At 38.8% G+C, this 16,290-nt stretch overlaps 3 protein-coding genes and 1 long non-coding RNA gene across 4 annotated transcripts; 2 read left to right on the top strand and 2 right to left on the bottom strand.

Moving 5' to 3' along the window:
• Window positions 1-3,540: 3,540 nt before the first annotated feature.
• Window positions 3,541-5,451, bottom strand: LOC119692712 (elongation of very long chain fatty acids protein 7). Its single transcript, XM_038114155.2, has 5 exons — window positions 5,338-5,451; window positions 4,779-4,966; window positions 4,539-4,607; window positions 3,992-4,294; window positions 3,541-3,742 (listed from the first exon to the last, which is right to left on the bottom strand). Exons 1-5 carry the CDS (start codon window positions 5,417-5,419, stop codon window positions 3,557-3,559), a joined length of 828 nt encoding a protein of 275 aa, XP_037970083.2. The 5' UTR covers window positions 5,420-5,451; the 3' UTR covers window positions 3,541-3,556.
• A 1,160-nt stretch (window positions 5,452-6,611) lies between these two features.
• LOC119692661 (elongation of very long chain fatty acids protein F) lies at window positions 6,612-8,953 on the bottom strand. Its single transcript, XM_038113862.2, has 5 exons — window positions 8,773-8,953; window positions 8,273-8,430; window positions 7,874-7,939; window positions 7,292-7,594; window positions 6,612-6,894 (listed from the first exon to the last, which is right to left on the bottom strand). Exons 1-5 carry the CDS (start codon window positions 8,816-8,818, stop codon window positions 6,706-6,708), a joined length of 762 nt encoding a protein of 253 aa, XP_037969790.2. The 5' UTR covers window positions 8,819-8,953; the 3' UTR covers window positions 6,612-6,705.
• A 623-nt stretch (window positions 8,954-9,576) lies between these two features.
• LOC105392946 lies at window positions 9,577-12,321 on the top strand. The gene is made up of 5 exons (XM_011564638.3): window positions 9,577-9,795; window positions 10,156-10,343; window positions 10,832-10,945; window positions 11,153-11,455; window positions 11,710-12,321. Exons 1-5 carry the CDS (start codon window positions 9,693-9,695, stop codon window positions 11,887-11,889), a joined length of 888 nt encoding a protein of 295 aa, XP_011562940.3. The 5' UTR covers window positions 9,577-9,692; the 3' UTR covers window positions 11,890-12,321.
• Window positions 12,322-14,370: 2,049 nt separating this feature from the next.
• LOC125489889 lies at window positions 14,371-15,962 on the top strand. The gene is made up of 3 exons (XR_007267325.1): window positions 14,371-14,928; window positions 15,049-15,115; window positions 15,361-15,962. It is a non-coding gene; the product is annotated as an uncharacterized LOC125489889 (long non-coding RNA).
• Window positions 15,963-16,290: the final 328 nt, after the last annotated feature.

Here is a 16,290-nt window from a genome sequence, read left to right on the forward strand (position 1 = left end):
GTTCAATAGGATTTAATTCCGGGTGGTATGGGGGTAGACGAAGCACGATATGACCATTTTCTTTCAAAATTTCATCAATTTTGTAATTTTTCTCTGTGTTTTGCTCATTAATTACTTTCATTAAATCACATAAATTTTGGTTGCTTTCCTAGTTACAAGAACTGACAACTGACGCACTGTCATATGGACTCTTCGTCTTTGTTGTTTACTTTTTCGTATCTGACTGCGCAGTAGCAACCTTTAGGCTCAGCGCACACCAAGAGCAGAGCAGAGCAGAGCATATTGTGAAATCATTGAAAAATTTATCTTATGATAATTCCATACATTTCAAAATTGAATACACGTCCCAACTTGATGCTCGACCATGCTCGAGCTTTCTAGTAAATGTTCGAGTATGCGTTCTAAAGTTTGCTCGACCATGCGCGAGCATTTTGCAGTTCGGTGTGCGCTGACGCTTAGCCGCGTAGCATGCATGACTGATCCGGTACGCTGTTCTACAAGAAGCCCCTATATTGAGACATTATACGATTTGTTGTTTTTAACGTTATTTTGTTGACGAATTATAGATACCTAATAATAATATAATGATAATATTAAAAAGGCCTCAACACTCGTCCTAAGACTAATGGTCTCAGGATCAATGATCTCATGTGGGTCGCACTCAAATTATGACAGACTATATAAGACATGTGGCCGCCTCGGCTGCGCGGCCGAGACTGCCGTAACAATGACATGCAGTGCACGCGTTGCCCTTCCCCGCTACCCTCCCGCTACCCGCTGTCGTCTTGGGTACCTCGTCCCCTCCTCGTCTTTCACCCCGCAAGGAGGGTCGCCAAGCAACTTGCCAATCTATAGGTACTGTGTACTGTAGGTAGTAGGTGTATGTATGTACCTACCTTTACACTGTTATTAGTAATCTTACGGAATTCTGACAGTTATCAATTTTAGACAAATCAGAGATCACAAACCTTTTTGGGCTGGGCACTTTTTCAATACGAGTCTGGACATCTGAGACTATAATATATTTTTTTTAGTCCCTGTATCCATTTTATTAAGTGCGGCGCTCCAAATTAAAAGGGGATTTACCTACGGTGAGAAATAATTACCGTACCTACCTAAATATATTACAAACAGTGAAAAATACAATTAAAGATAATCTCAATTATCTTATATAATTATCGCTGTCGTAGAAAATATATCTAAAAACAACTAGTAATTATTTTTGAAACGGTAGCCGCGCCGATGTCAGGGCGATGTTGCGTTCGTATTTGAATAGAGGTAAAAAAAAGAGATGTCGCTCTATAAAATTGTATTGTGTGCACTGACTGGCTTACGTGTCGTCACAGCAAACTGTGCGTCTAAAATGTGCGGTGGTGGTACCAAATTAGCGATACAGGTGAAATTGTGTCAGCGACTCATCGCTGGGAGTAAGACAGCAGAACACGTTTACCCCATCGGTCATCGGTTCTTCGACAGGATGTGACCAGCCCATTGCCACTTAAGCTTACTAACTCGGTGAGCTATGTCGGTGACTTTAGTTCTCTGTCAGATTACTTCGTTCCGGATGCGATCTTTCAAGCATAGCTCCAAGCATAGCTCTTTCCATAGCTCGCTGAGTGACCTTCAGTTTGTGAACCAGTCCCACAGTAAGTGTCCACGTTTTAGCCCCATAGGTCATAACCGGTAGGACACACTGATCAAAGACTTTCGTCTTGAGACTTGGTGGTATGGGCGACGAGAAGACTTGACGAAGTTTGCCAAATGCTGCCCAGCCCAATTGTATTCTTCTATTGACCTCTGATTGGAAGTTGTTTCTACCCAGCTGCAGAGTCTGTCCAATCCAGTGGCGTGCTTTGGGAGGGAATACGTCCAGCAGTGAACTGCTATAGGTATGACGATGGATGGATGATGATGGATTTGTTATTTGTTTTTTTATTTATAGGCTTCGATCTCATGGGGTTTGTAATAATTATATTGGTCGTTAACTTTCGATTTTTTTATCATACAATATCGTGATTTTCGGGATGTAGGAGAAAAATACCACAATTTGTACATTTACTACATACTTAATATATTATTTATTAAGATAACATTAGGAGAAACAAGATTATACATAGGTATATAGACGAACATAAATTTGAGCAAACGAAACTTAGGTGTTTAAAGATTGTGCCTAAAGAGTTTTAGACGAAACGAGCCTTATGCCACATAAGTCTTGGCAAAGTGATGGTTCGACCAAAAAAGTTTAGACCATACGAGTTATGCGAAATGAGTTTTGGTCAATAAAGATTATGCCAGATGAGCGGAACCCGCCTCCAACATCTCCATACTGCCTTCCTAAGCTTGGACCATTTCCCACCACGCTGGTCCACTGCGGTGTTGGTGGGTTCACATATGATCACAGATGTTTTCCTTCTCCGTAAGAGCGATGGTATACATTGTACTTAAATTCAAAGAACTCATTGTTACCTACATGTCAGCGCCGAGATTCGAACCCGCATCTCTTGCTTGAGAAGCGGGCGCTTACCCGACTGAGCCAGTTGGACTCGCGCAGTGAGTGTTCCGTACAAGTATACTTAATTACCTGAGGTAGTTTTCCTTTTAATTTCATCATAATTATGTACATCTATACGAAATATCAGCTTGATATCTTTACCCGTTTCCGAGAAAAAAGGTGGTGACAACAAAGTGTGATCTTATAAGGGTTCCTTTTTTTCCTTTTGAGGTACGGAACCCTCAAAAAGAATAGTGACAATCGGATCAATCGTTTCGGAGATATGCGTGGACAAACATACATACCAACAAGCATATAAACGTACATAGGTACATAAACATTTATAAAATATTGAATATTTGTTTATTAGCCCTAATAGGTACTCGTATATTGTCATATGTCAATATGGTGCAGTTCCAATAATCTTACATACATACCGAACATATTATATGTACTTACCGAATAGACAATCTTTTTTTGAAATTGATTAAAAAGGTTTATTATCCCTGAATTTAGTTGGAAGTGATGCCATGCTAAAGAATAAAATAAAGCAATTAAAATTAATTCGATACATGGGTCGTGAGTCGTGATCCTACTTCATATTATAAATGCGAAAGTTTGTAAGTGTATATGTGTATGTATGTATGTATGTATGTGTGTATGTTTGTTATTTCTTCACGTCAAAACGGCTGAACCGATTTTAATGAAATTTGGAATGAAGTTAGCTGACACCCTGGATTAACACATATGTTACTTTTTATCGCGGAATTCCCACGGGAAAACTTATTAAGGCGAAGCGAAGCTCGCGGGAACAGCTATTATATTGAAATATTTGTTATTTTTGTATTAGTTTACTTGAGCAAGTAAATATTTAGATTTATCTTTTTGTATAAAAATATTAAGAAAAAATTATTGCCCAGAAATGGATCGCAATTTTTCATTTTTTCGGTAAAGAACTTTTTTAGTAGCATCACTTATAAAATGTCAGAATTCTTTCCAATTAAAAATCAGAGAGTAGGTGGACATTGAATAAATATGAAACAAGGTAATTAATTAGATTTTTTATTGATTTATTGAATTTATATTATTGGTCTGCCCCGGGAGGCCTCGTGAATACACAAAGCACAGCAACAGTACAACGAAAGCAGCCGCGTTGAGCCCGCACACACTGAGCACCACTGTGTCCATCGGGCAGTTGGTGAAGCAGCTGTGCAGCAACATGTGCACGAATATCACCATGTAATGTATCTGTATACGAAAAAATAATAATATATAACTTTTTAATCAGTACATACAATCTACCTTGAGTACAGATAGAATCTAGATCTAGATTATATTAATTTTATATTTACTTTCGATGTTCACTGTAATGAAGTGCGCCTACTGCTACGTCGGTGCTACGCTGCCTGCTACGAAGCCGCTACGACGCTGCTACGCGCGCGTGGCGTAAAACTAGACAAACAATTTTATCGCAATGTTAAAACTCTCCGTACGTACCGTCTGCAACAACAGCATGTTATCCTTCCACACAACATACTTCGCCACCCTCGGCCCTAACACCGCGGCCGCCGTGGCCACGTACCCCAGGACTTGCACGGCAGAGTTGAGCATCGCAAACAGCGCCCAGTGGTCGGACGGGTCGTACTTCATGCAAGTCCAGCTGACCAGCACGAGGAATACCCGGTTGTAGACGTGCAGGAACGTGACGTCAGAGGTCCGCTTCTGCAGCGCCAGGATCCAGGAGTCGGCCAGGTCGAGGACCTTTGTGGCCATGAATTTGTAGTAGAAGAAGCCGATTGGCTGTGGACGTGAGTTTTTATTGGTATATAACTTTAAGGGAAAAGGAATAAATTTACCTGAACTTATTTTAATCAATAGATGCCTAATTTTGTTGGAAGATGGTATATAGACTGTTTCATTGAGACAACTCGCGTCCAATCCTGAGTCAACACTGGTTTTATGCGATAGGGCGCGGATTATAAACCGCTACATTGCAAAGTTTAAAATTATCATGTTAATAATACGATACAGATACGAGACTAACGTGAATTTTGTAGTAATCATGATAGCATCCCAGAGGAAAGAGTCCGGCAGACAGCAGGTGCCGGAAGAACTAAAAAAACGGATTATTATTAATTAAATAAGTACCCCACACATATTTAAAAACACAATAGATAGAAGATATCACGGAATTCCTATCAAACTGATAGAAACAGTAATCATTCGTTTGGCAGAACGATTTGAACTGTAGTGTGTAGATCATCAATGATCAGAGGTCACTTACCCGCCACACTAATATTGAAGAATTGCAAGCTTTGAATATATTAAGAAAGAAAACGAAAGTTTTCAGGGAAAATGGCGTCCTCTTTTCCATAAATTTTGGGAAAACCTTTATCAGAAACACCAAGTACATGGCCATTACAAACAACACTTCATTGGGATCAGAAAATGTTGCGTCGTGAAGAAATTCCACTGTAAAACAAGTTTCATATTAGGTATATTAAAAACTAGAGATAGCTGATATAATAATGGATAGTTTTTTTATCCAAAGTCCCGAATTTTATTACCAGCCAGGGCTGATTTTTAACGTGCTCTTATTTTTGTTATGTCTTATCGAAAGTGCCCAAATAAGAAAAACAGGCTTGCCCTTATTTTTAGAGTACAACCTTAAATTGATCACTACAATGTTATTGATATAAGTAAGTAACTTTGTTTTTATAGAAAAATATGTTTCTAAATGAAAACCCGGGAAATCCTTATCGTCCCCAAAGGCACACGTAGGTATGAGAATTTATTGAAAAGTTTTATAGCTATTTCCTCCTGTGCCTGAATAGTAAACTTACGTCGTCCTTGTGGTAACACCACTCCCATACAGGGAAAACACCATCTTGCATTTAAAAAAGTAAATGGCTCCTTTATGTGCATTGTATAAATATAAAAATGTAAAATAAAGTTGGCTCGACAAAAATGTTTTGATAGATTAATAGACCATCAAAATAAAATTCTTGAAAATTCTACAAAACAATGATCATAGAGTAACTTATATGACGATTATGTCTTTGGTATTCTGAGGAGAACCCTGAACTAAAATAATTATTCTACGAATTCAATCTACGCGGAATCGCACCGGCTGAGTGAGCTCGCACCACAATGCACCTTGCACTTGCAAAGGAGTGGTTCATCGTAGGTACTAAACGACATTATTTTGTTTTGAATATACAACGTTCTAAAAATACACATTATATGAAATTGCGAATAGTAAAAAGAGTTTACTCACTATATCACTTTTGCAACACCTATAACTTGTACATATTATAAGGGGACAACGGAGTCGCCCTTCAACTCTATTTCGATTCTCTGAACTCAACTGCGACTAACTTAAACTATACACAATTTTGCTATTATTATCCAGACGCCAGGCAATTTCTTGAAACCTTCAATTGTTGTGTTAACTTCAATGAACTTGCAATTCTAAATCCTACCCGAGCGAATCTTTGCAGGTAGCAATACTAGCAATCGGTCATATCATAAGCTGATTAATAATGGAAACATACAGAGCTCTCACAAACCACCGGGGAACACTCCGATAGAGAAGTTTTGATCATCCGAACTGGAACTTACTTGGGAACTATCGGGGGAGGTCGAAGACATATAACTTAGTCCAATCTACTAATCGACTATTAAACGAATAGTTTTATTGTAAAAGTTTAACGGCTATCATGACTGGGGTAAGAAAAAGGCTTTCTTCGATATTGGGTGACTATTTGGCACATTATGCAATGTAGTTTAACAACGAGATTAGATACCATCTTGCTTCATAACCACTTTTACAAAATGTCATGTGTGTGAAAGTAGCAATTTAAGTTATTTAGGACCGGCGGCATTGATACAAGAAAGTGACTATCTAGGCACTAAGCACTCATTGTGGCCGGTCCCAAAAGCTAATAGCTTTATGACTCGCTAGGCTAATCTCGCTAGCTACACTAGTAAAGCCACCTGCCTGTGCTATCTTATCCTTAGATTAATTGTTTGTAAATATATTTTCCTTCAATCAATAAGATCCTTAATCATATTGCAGCATCATTTACTTCAAACAACTCAAAATAAAACCACAACATGTTCATGACATGGTCTATAATATCATCATCATCATCACAATGACCACGTCCCCACTGCTGGGGCATCAGTCTTCTTCCAATGAAGGAAGGGTTTTAGGCCGATAATATTATCTCATCCTCTCCCCTCGCCCTCGCCCTCCTGCAGTATCGCCAGTAGAGGCAGTACAGCATGAGGAACCCGGCCCCGTGCGCCGCCACCGCCCCCACCAGCGCGCGGCTGCGGGGACAGCCCAGCTCCACCGAGAGGGCGCCAGTGTGCAGGAGGAAGACGAGGAATTGCGCCTGGGGTGGAGGAGGTTGGTTGTTAATGAGGTGTGAAGATTCAGATCTGCTAAATCAGATGATAGTGAGAATGAGGGTGTGAAGGTGATAGTTACAATGAAGGTATAAAGATGAGACTGACTATGAAGGTATGATGATGACAATCTTCTTATTGGCGATTCAGTGATAAACACGATAAGCACTAGAGCTAGGGTTTAATATAACCGTGGTGAAAAGATTTGCCAGGCAGACAAGCATTTGTCGCTAGAGGAACGGTAGGTGATACGGTACTCGTGAAGGTTCCTTTCGAGCACCCCATGGTGACGATAGCAATGAGGGAATGATGATAACTAACGATGCTCCAAAATGAGTACAATGAACGTGCAGAATAATTCAGCAAAACACCAGTCCAACGCACCATATAAACAGCGGGAAAGTACTTCCTCCACCACGCAAATCTAGCAGCTCTCGGGCCGAGGATCACCAGGGCATCAGCCAGGTACATGGGGACCAGCAGAGCGGAATGGACCATCCCCACGAAGGCCCAGAGCACGGAGGTGCCGTCGTACTTGAGGCAGACCCACGTGATGAACAGCATCATGAGCCGGCGGTACACGTGACTGAAGGTCACCTGGTGGAACTCATTGCGGAGGATCAGGTACATGGTGTCGCAGAGGTCCAGCATCTTGACTAGCATCAGGCGGTAGTAGACGCAGTCTATCTGCAAAGATATGCTTTAATATTGAGGTTGAGCTCCGTATCGCTTAATTAAACTTCTGTAGTTCGTTTGATTCTATAATTATAACGTCAAAAGCACTATTCGTCCACGGTGGTATGCGAATAGTTTTCGTAATTGATTATTAAGTAGTATTCATATTCTTGATTCAGTAATAGGAAAGTTCGTTTTTTCTGAAAATCGTTTCACTTGTTCGTTGAAGATAATCCAATAAGAGACAGAAAAAATCTTGAAAAATACATTATAATCACAAAACTGACTCACATTGCTTTGAACATGATCCAGGCATTCTTGAGGAAATATACCCATTTTGTCAATATAGAAATAGAACTGAAATAAGAATAGGAAATTGAATACCAATTTCATTTGTTTGTCTTGTGAAGGTACGTAGGTACACAACACAATACAAATATCTAAATAAATGTAAATTGAAAATTACCATCTTATCGTATATACGAGATATACTTAGTTACCTATTATTCTTAAAAATATTGTAAGCAAAAATTTATTTGATTGTGTATTTAAATTGTACGAACAAAAACTTGTACCGACTAACTGTACCGACGACTTGTAAAGACTACTTCAGTACTTACTATCTTAAATACGTGTTTCAATGTTACGAGATTTCTATCTTAACTTAATTTAATCCATGGAATAACTCACATATTTAGTTAAGAAGCAGGCGTGGACTAATTTAATGATATTAAAGAAGAAAATCGCCTCCACAGGAGCCCATGGACTTTTGTTTCTCATAAATCTCGGCCCAATACGTAATGTAAATAACAAATACACGAATACTATGAAAGCTATTCCGGCTTCGTCTGAAAAATAACTTTTATTAGCTATGCCAGTTGCATAGGTAGAATACATGCGTAGGTACAATTTTCTGTACCACATAAGTAGTTCCAAGCAGGATGCAGCAGTATCCAAAAAAATAATAAGCCAATTCATTCACCCATGATTACACACATAAACCATCCACCAAAGAAAATGAGCCTTTTCAAAAACTGCAGGGTTATTGCCATAATTTCTACGCTTAGCAAGCGGGCTGCAGGCCTGCAGGTTCCCCACTATGTTTATAATTATTTTGTCGTATTTACCCTATAATAAAACGCAGTATTAACTTGGTAAGTACCAAGGCACCGGTTCAAGCTGTTCCTTACCGAATGCTGTCTTCGTATCAGTCAGTAAAACACAATAGCTGGACATGGTGTATGTGCACTACTTATGATATTAAAAGTGATTATGCAATAACATTAGTTCAAAAAAAAAGGCCTTTAATTGAATTTAAATTATATTTAAAGTAAAAATTATAAATTATTGTAAATAGTCTACTAGTGTCTGATGAAAAGAAAATGACGTGAAAATGACAGTAAGATTCTAAATTTTTTTTTAGTCCTAGATATCTTTCCTAGTCCAGACTTGAGCTCCAAACGAACAAAATTTAATAAATCTTTAACAAAGATATAAATAATAAAATTTATTTGATTGTGTAGTCAATTATGTATGTAACAGCCCTTGATCGGCAAAAATCATCTTCGGGTTACCAATCCCAAGTTGTGCATGCACAATGCAGATGCACTGTATGCTAGCCGAACTCCTCAATGCCTAAGTTATTTAAAAATACCAATCTAGGTATACCAATCTCTTATTGTGTACCTAGAAGTGAAATCGACGGAATTTCATTAGATACAATAATATTTCCTGAATATTTTTCAAATAACAAAGTTAATAAGAACATAAGCCTGATTCAATGAATTCAGAATTGAGTTCAGAGACCTCTCGCTACCGCAGAAAATATAGTCGTCATATTTATTTTATCAATCGAAATAAAAGTATCTTATTGTGTTTTGTAAGCCCTTAAAAATAACTTTATGGAAATAGAACACAGAATACTTAGGACTAGGCTGATAACGTGACTTTAAAAAAAAACAAAAATCGATCTCAGAATCTCGCAATTTGTTTACAAAAATAATTTAACTAGTTTTTTTAGTGTCATACAAAACAATAATAGTTTTTTTTGGTAGGTATACTTACTAAGCCCATTTACTTTACATATTTAAATACATAAGCACAAGGGATCATGCCATCTACTCAAGACTATACAAACATTCTCGAAGAACCACTGTTTGGGAAGACCAAGATGTGCTGTTCCAAAATTGGTATATCACTATCAAAAGGCAAATGTATGATCCACTTTATTTTATATATATCCAATTATACTTGTTGCATCTATTACAATCTTCATGTTATTTATTTACTATTTTCAAGGTCATCGATCATTTAATCCATAATCCATAGTATCCAATACTCCTCGGCTATTATTGGGTTGTATATAATCAAAGTTATTGAGTAAGTATAAGAGTACCTACCCTACTCCTATGGACCACCAGCGCCTTTCCACCATTCCATGTGCAATGTACTTATGCTGTGATGATACGAAACAAAGCCTTTCCCACTAGTGCTATTATATGTCTCATCTGATGGAACATGAGATGTTCAGTATGAATGAAGTAGTACGTAAAGTCATGAAATATTTTTTTCAGATGAATCGCTGGATATTACGTCTTATGGCGATCCAAATGATTATATATTTCTAGTAGCTTTCTATTTCTTGTTCATTTTGTTTGCTGGTCCCAACTTTATGAAGAACAGACCTGCTCTGAAGCTGAGGACTTTTCACTTTTTCTTCAGCATTATGTTAGGATTCAATAGTGCATTTCTGTCTGCCATGGTAAGATATTGCTATTATATTATATAACTACTTATTTATTTATTTAATACTTTATTTCACAAATATATAAATAAGTGTACAAAAGGTGGGCTTAATGCTAAAAAGCATTTTCTACCAGTCAACCCACAGGATGTACACAGGAGAAACTAGTGTAGGTAGGTACATGTAGAGTTTTTCTTTTATTCCGTCGTTGTCAGTCACAGCTACGATGCGTACAGGTATATTCACTATGCTTTGGACATGGACTTTACACCCGAGTCTGCATTGTTCTATGTTGGCGGCATTCTCCTTTTATACAACCAAAGTTGATCTCAATTAGTGACTTCATACAGATTTAAATAATGTTCACTAGTATTTCGAACAGTCCACGTTAGAACTACTACTAAACAGTGAGTTTGTTCGTGTGGAAAATCTAACAAAGACCTGTATACAGTTTCCTTTTGTGCATATTTTCTAATTCATAATATTATAATTATTATTTGTTTCAGTTTTTGTTCTACATCACACAAGTGGGATTATTTCCCGAGGTGTGTTTTGAAGTGGCAAAAAATGATCCTAGTAACAATAGTTTCGCAAAAGATGTCAGTAGATTTAAATATAACGTAAGTTATTCATCAATTAATTTCATTATCTTCTTTTTACGATGAAGGATTTTTTTGTGAGGAAACTATCTGGACATCTTTAAATCCTAATGATGTTTAGTTTAGTTTAGTTATTTACGTAGGTATCTTGTATGTAATATTTGTGTAAATCCTACTTCTACAAATTTACAAATAATGTCCATTCAATACCCAGACACCCTCTTCCAGCTACTGAGCATACTGTACTACAAATTCCTGGTCTCAAAAGCGATGGACCTTCTCCACTCATTCATCCTGATCCTACGCAAGAAAGGCTCCCTCATAACCTTCACTCACGTGTACCACTCGATGCTCATGCTGTGGGCATCCTGGGCGGTGGTGAAGTACGATAGAGGGAACCACTGGACGGCGCTGGGCTGCGTCAACTCAGCGGTCCAGGCGTTGGTCCACGTGGAGAATGCAATCAAAGCGCTCGGCAGACGCTTCGTGAAATGTCACCGGGGCAGGGACTGTGTGCGGGTGGTTCAAATGGTGAGTTGATTGGTGGTTTGGGTTGTTGGTTTAGTAGATTAATAGTGAATATGAGGTATATTTTACAACATTAATGTAACGTTGAAGATGTGTTTCTGATAGTTTCCCAAGTTGAAAGAAATAAATGATGGAAAGTTATAATTTTGCGCTTCATGCAACTCACAGATATTTATAAATCTACTTGGAAAAGGCGCGCTTCTGAGAAGCGCCATGGCCTTTCTCTTATTATTACCACAAAAAACCTTTTATTTCAGATGCAGTTTGTATTCCTGTACCTGTACATGATTGTACAGATACGAACAAGCCAGTGTCCCGTACATCCGTACATTTACTGGACGTCGACGGCAAACGTAGTCGTATTCACTCTTCTGTTTATACATTTCAAGTTTACCAAATATTCTGCCTACCGATCGAAAGTCAGTAGCATAGACTAATAATTAGTATATTAGGGCTCCCGCACACGGGCCACCGGCCACAACCACAAAACGCCTCCACTGGCATATTTCCTGTAATTTTCGTACATTTTATATGAACTCGCCGCACACGGTGGACGCCGGTGGCGGCAACAAGCTTCAAATCGTTTCTATACAAAAGCTTCTCGTGGCGGCGTTTGTGGCTGTGGCCGGTGGCCCGTGTGCGGCGACACTGTCTATGTCAGTAGTTAGGACTAGAACACAAAACTAGTGTTTTATAGAGGAGAGCGTGGGATAAGGGATAGTAAGTTTGTGTGTTTCGAGCTCTCATTGCACCGAATCGCAGTATTTTATAGGGGCCTTTACTTTATAATGATTTAATTATATATTTATTATGTACCTAGGTACAATGCTGTTAATCCTTCATAATAAAAGTATTTATAGTCAAATAAATTATTACTTATTTAAAACTAAATTATTTCAATTTCACCATAAATTTAGTTGTGAAAGAAAAAATAATACGAACTATTTTTTAGTACGTCTATCCAGATAATTCTATCCTACGTAATATTAGATCTACACTTGGCTATTTCGCTAGGCCGTTATTGTTCTGGGTACAAATAATGTGGTACCACAAGTATCTAATTACTTTTAACTACCTTTATTAAGTCGTAAATCGTGCGGGGTAGGGGAGGGGTACTATGATGGTTACTTCATATTGACGAAAAACTGACAAACGCGAGCTGTCGTGCAATCGGCAAATTTTTATACAGCGAGATAGGGTCGTAGCTTATGCAACATCGCTCCGAAACTTAGTTTTTCGTCATATAGAGTGACCCCCTACTTCTCATCGGCTGTTAGGGTGCTTACATAGAGAATCGGGTTCCCTGTATCTACCTGTTCCGGTAACCTGATTATGCGAAACTGTCAGTCACGGTGCATTTCCAGGATTATTAAATCTCTCATGAGCGCTTTCGCATAATCAGGTTACCGGTACGGGTAGATACAGGGAACCCGATTCTCTATGTAAGCACCCTTACAGGCTGCGGTAATGCAACTCTCACGCGCATCCGTTCCGCAAGTTTGCTCGCAATAGTTGTTGTTTCCGCGACTGCAACTATCGACAGCGGAACTAAACTGTTTATTGCCGCTACAGCTAACCACTCACCAGAGGTAACACAGATAAGGAAGCGTTTCAGAATGAAAGAAAATTCAGTAGATTTATGTAAAGACCATACAATAACATAGAACAACGCGGACTCGCTTGTACCCTTTACAATACGAACGATGAATAAGAACAAGCATATAAATAGTAACTATTGAATAATGGGAGAAAAAGAATAGATATACCACATCTATTCGTGTACCTATTAATATAGGTAATGCATGAATATTATAGTTTTGGGATCTTGAGTGATTCCAAACGTTAAAATTGACATAATAATATGTATACATAATATATCTACTCAATGTATTTTGTAAGAAATAGGCACAAAATACCCTGAATTATAAGTCTTTTGTACAATACACGTGCATGCTAATGTACTTCTGATTCTTACCTTCATTCGCGTGGCTTGAATAGCACCCATCGGGATAACGCAATATTGAAAGGGAAAAAGAAAATATTCACACAAATATATTATTTGTTCGAAACATTTTCACTCTATATACCCGTAATAGCATAAAAATAAGGCATGTTTTCGCTTTGATGTTTAAAGGAACCTAAGATTTGGGTTGTTTTATGATATTACAATTTTATATGTGTATATTTATGTAATTCTTAGCACTTCAGTTGAATGGAGCTGGTTCAAAATCCTTTGATATGTTCTCGCACTTCGCTAGATTTCCCTGAAGGTGAGTTTCTGTGATGGAGTTCTACATTTCGGCTAAAAGTTTGCGAAAATAAAGAAAATTCTGTGACTTAAATGTCTGGTAATCCGAAAGTAAAATCTGGAGGGAGTGATGTATTGTTCTCAATAGGGTAGGATAATAGATTAATGTAAGTCAGTATTTACAAATTACAAACCGAAAAATACGCTAGTCTGAAACCTAACCACCCATCCACCATAATAAAACTTGTCACTACAGGAAAAACAACAAAAAATACCACGAAGTCGATCGTTTATAAAGACCACCTGTGTGCTCCTTTACACATTACAAAACCACTTTTGTAACACCCTGTAGGTATAGGTGGCAACAATTCATCGCTGGAATTATCTTGAACACCTTTTCCTAGTTAGTAGCTCAGTAATAATGGCGAGTCACTCCATAGGGGCTCATAACGAGGGATAAAAATAAATAGCAACAAATTAGTTGAGATGTACCATAATTGGCCGGTGATGGCGCCGCGGGGTTAGAAAAAGCTGGGGTTAGTAGACCATGGGGCTCTTAGGAGAGTAAATATTGGGAGTATCTTGGTTATTTTGTTACTTTCTTCATTTCTGCCTTAACAGTATCTAAGTAATAATAAGTTTTCCTAAAGATCAGCTGCACAGTTTGTAACACCATTATTTTTGTAACTTAACATTTCGTTTATTGTTTACAATAAACATTATGTTTGTTGTTTACTTTGTTAGTCTTGTCAAGTATCAGCTGTCAAATTCGACACACAGGATATAGTTTCAGTTGTTGTCTGTGGTCTTTTGAGAAAACTCGTGCTAGATCGTCATCGGACAGTGGTCAGTGGCGATATGACGCTCAGAACAATGATGGTGTTGACTGGCCACAGAGTAGTTTTGTGAGCTGGACCCGACGATGAGCTGGCATCCCGGTGAAGGTTTTTCTTTTTCGGAACTGGCAAGGAGGCGAGCCATTCTCTGTCAGAACGTCTCGAGTAGAACGTGTGTGGTTAGATTTTTCTTCCCGGTCCGCGTGGCACAGGCCGTATTGGTACCAAGTTCCTTGCTTCATATTTCCTGGTGAGTATTTCGATCGTGGGTTCAGGTTATCTGATTGGTCTACGAGATAGATTCTGACTAAGTTGTTTCTTTGCAGTTACCAGATACGTGCCACAGACACCCACGCAGCATCACACCACGTGTACCTAACCAGAATTGCCGAGTGAGTAAACTAGCATTTCGTTGTTATTCGATTTCCGATGACTTTGGATTTCGAAAGCCATCTGCCTTGTCTTCATCCCTACACGTAGCAACGTCTAACTCTCGCGTATTTCTTTTACAGCAATTTCAATCCTGCCCGGTGAAGCGTGCGATTGCCAGACGCGTGTCACCTGACCCCAACCTCCAAGGTAAGCGCCATGACCTTCCACGTGTCAATTAGGTTATTTTGCAAGTGTCACGTTTAAACAGCAAAGCTACCGCCTTTGAGACAAGCTCTAACCTTCCCATAATTGTTTGATTAGTGATTGACCGTAGGTTTTAGGTTAGAAATACCCAGGGGCCATTCAAGACACGTCACTTGAGACATGTTAGCTAGGCCTTCGCTGTCCTTACCGACCCATCCTTGACCCAAGGCTGTTTCTCGCGATTCCAGAAGGTGTCGTTGGTGACCAGAGCCGTCAGCGAGCCACGAGCCGTCCGGAGCTCCTGTCCTGGCCCCGTCCGACAGTCCAGGTTGGCCGTTGTATGTTCGTTGAGCGGATACTGAGGAATTTCCTTAGGATTTCCATTAATCTTCAGCGGCATCAGCCTTCTAACGCCGCTGCTGAATGTAGGACTGCAGAGGCAGAACCCGGGTGGACTCTAGCGGGTTAAAACCTTTATTTTATTTTTTTTTTACTTCGTAGGGAGCCCCGTTAGAACGGGCAGTAGTATCTAAATTGCACTTTGAACCTTTTGTAGGCGCTAGGCTATCAACGTCCTTCGGTTACGGGACCTTAACGTTAAACTGCTATCCCATTGAAGTAATATAGAAGTTTCTCTGGGGTTAATACCATCTTTCTATCCCTGTGGCGTGAAACACAGGGGTAGAACCTTTGGTTTCCCCACTTTAATGTAATTTCCTTGCAATACCTTGTATACTTCAACCAGACAATTATAAGGACTTAATCCCTGGTCTCATTTTAGACCTATTTGAGTTATAAAATATTGTGTGAGGCAGGGTTTTGATAAATAAATATTAATAACTGTACCACATTCTGATATTTTTATTTTCCACCTCATTGTAATTTCACTACCCACTACACAGTGGAAAATAAGCTTACAAGTTGTTGTAGCCATAATAATTTTTGGATGCGGAAAGCTATTGATGGCATCCAGTGGCGTGCTTTGGGAGAGGCCGACGTCCATTAGAGGACTGCTATAGGCTAAAGTAGAAGAAGAATATATGTAAAAGTTACTTAAGCTACCTAACGCCACGTGTTTGCAAAATTTTATTATAATCTTTTTTCGCTCGAAAAAAAACAAATAATCCATAAGTGGCAATTTAGCAAAATATATATTATGTGTGTTCAAGAGAATGCCT

Source organism: Plutella xylostella, chromosome 18, assembly GCF_932276165.1.
Source record: "Plutella xylostella chromosome 18, ilPluXylo3.1, whole genome shotgun sequence".
Lineage (NCBI taxonomy): Eukaryota > Metazoa > Arthropoda > Insecta > Lepidoptera > Plutellidae > Plutella > Plutella xylostella.

Bases quoted from the DNA above. Each gene is read 5' to 3' on its own strand.
- LOC119692712 (XM_038114155.2), bottom strand. From the start codon at position 5,419: ATGCACATAAAGGAGCCATTTACTTTTTTAAATGCAAGATGGTGTTTT. The intron at 4,608-4,778 runs GTAAGTGACCTC...CCGTTTTTTTAG, and splicing joins CTTCAATATTAGTGTGGCGG to TTCTTCCGGCACCTGCTGTC. The intron at 3,743-3,991 runs GTACGTACGGAG...TTTCGTATACAG, and splicing joins ACATGCTGTTGTTGCAGACG to ATACATTACATGGTGATATT.
- LOC119692661 (XM_038113862.2), bottom strand. From the start codon at position 8,818: ATGTCCAGCTATTGTGTTTTACTGACTGATACGAAGACAGCATTCG. The intron at 7,940-8,272 runs GTGAGTTATTCC...TTCTTATTTCAG, and splicing joins CCTGCTTCTTAACTAAATAT to TTCTATTTCTATATTGACAA. The intron at 6,895-7,291 runs GTGCGTTGGACT...CCTCCACCCCAG, and splicing joins ACTTTCCCGCTGTTTATATG to GCGCAATTCCTCGTCTTCCT.
- LOC105392946 (XM_011564638.3), top strand. From the start codon at position 9,693: ATGCCATCTACTCAAGACTATACAAACATTCTCGAAGAACCACTGTTT. The intron at 10,946-11,152 runs GTAAGTTATTCA...ACCCTCTTCCAG, and splicing joins TCAGTAGATTTAAATATAAC to CTACTGAGCATACTGTACTA. The intron at 11,456-11,709 runs GTGAGTTGATTG...CTTTTATTTCAG, and splicing joins GTGTGCGGGTGGTTCAAATG to ATGCAGTTTGTATTCCTGTA.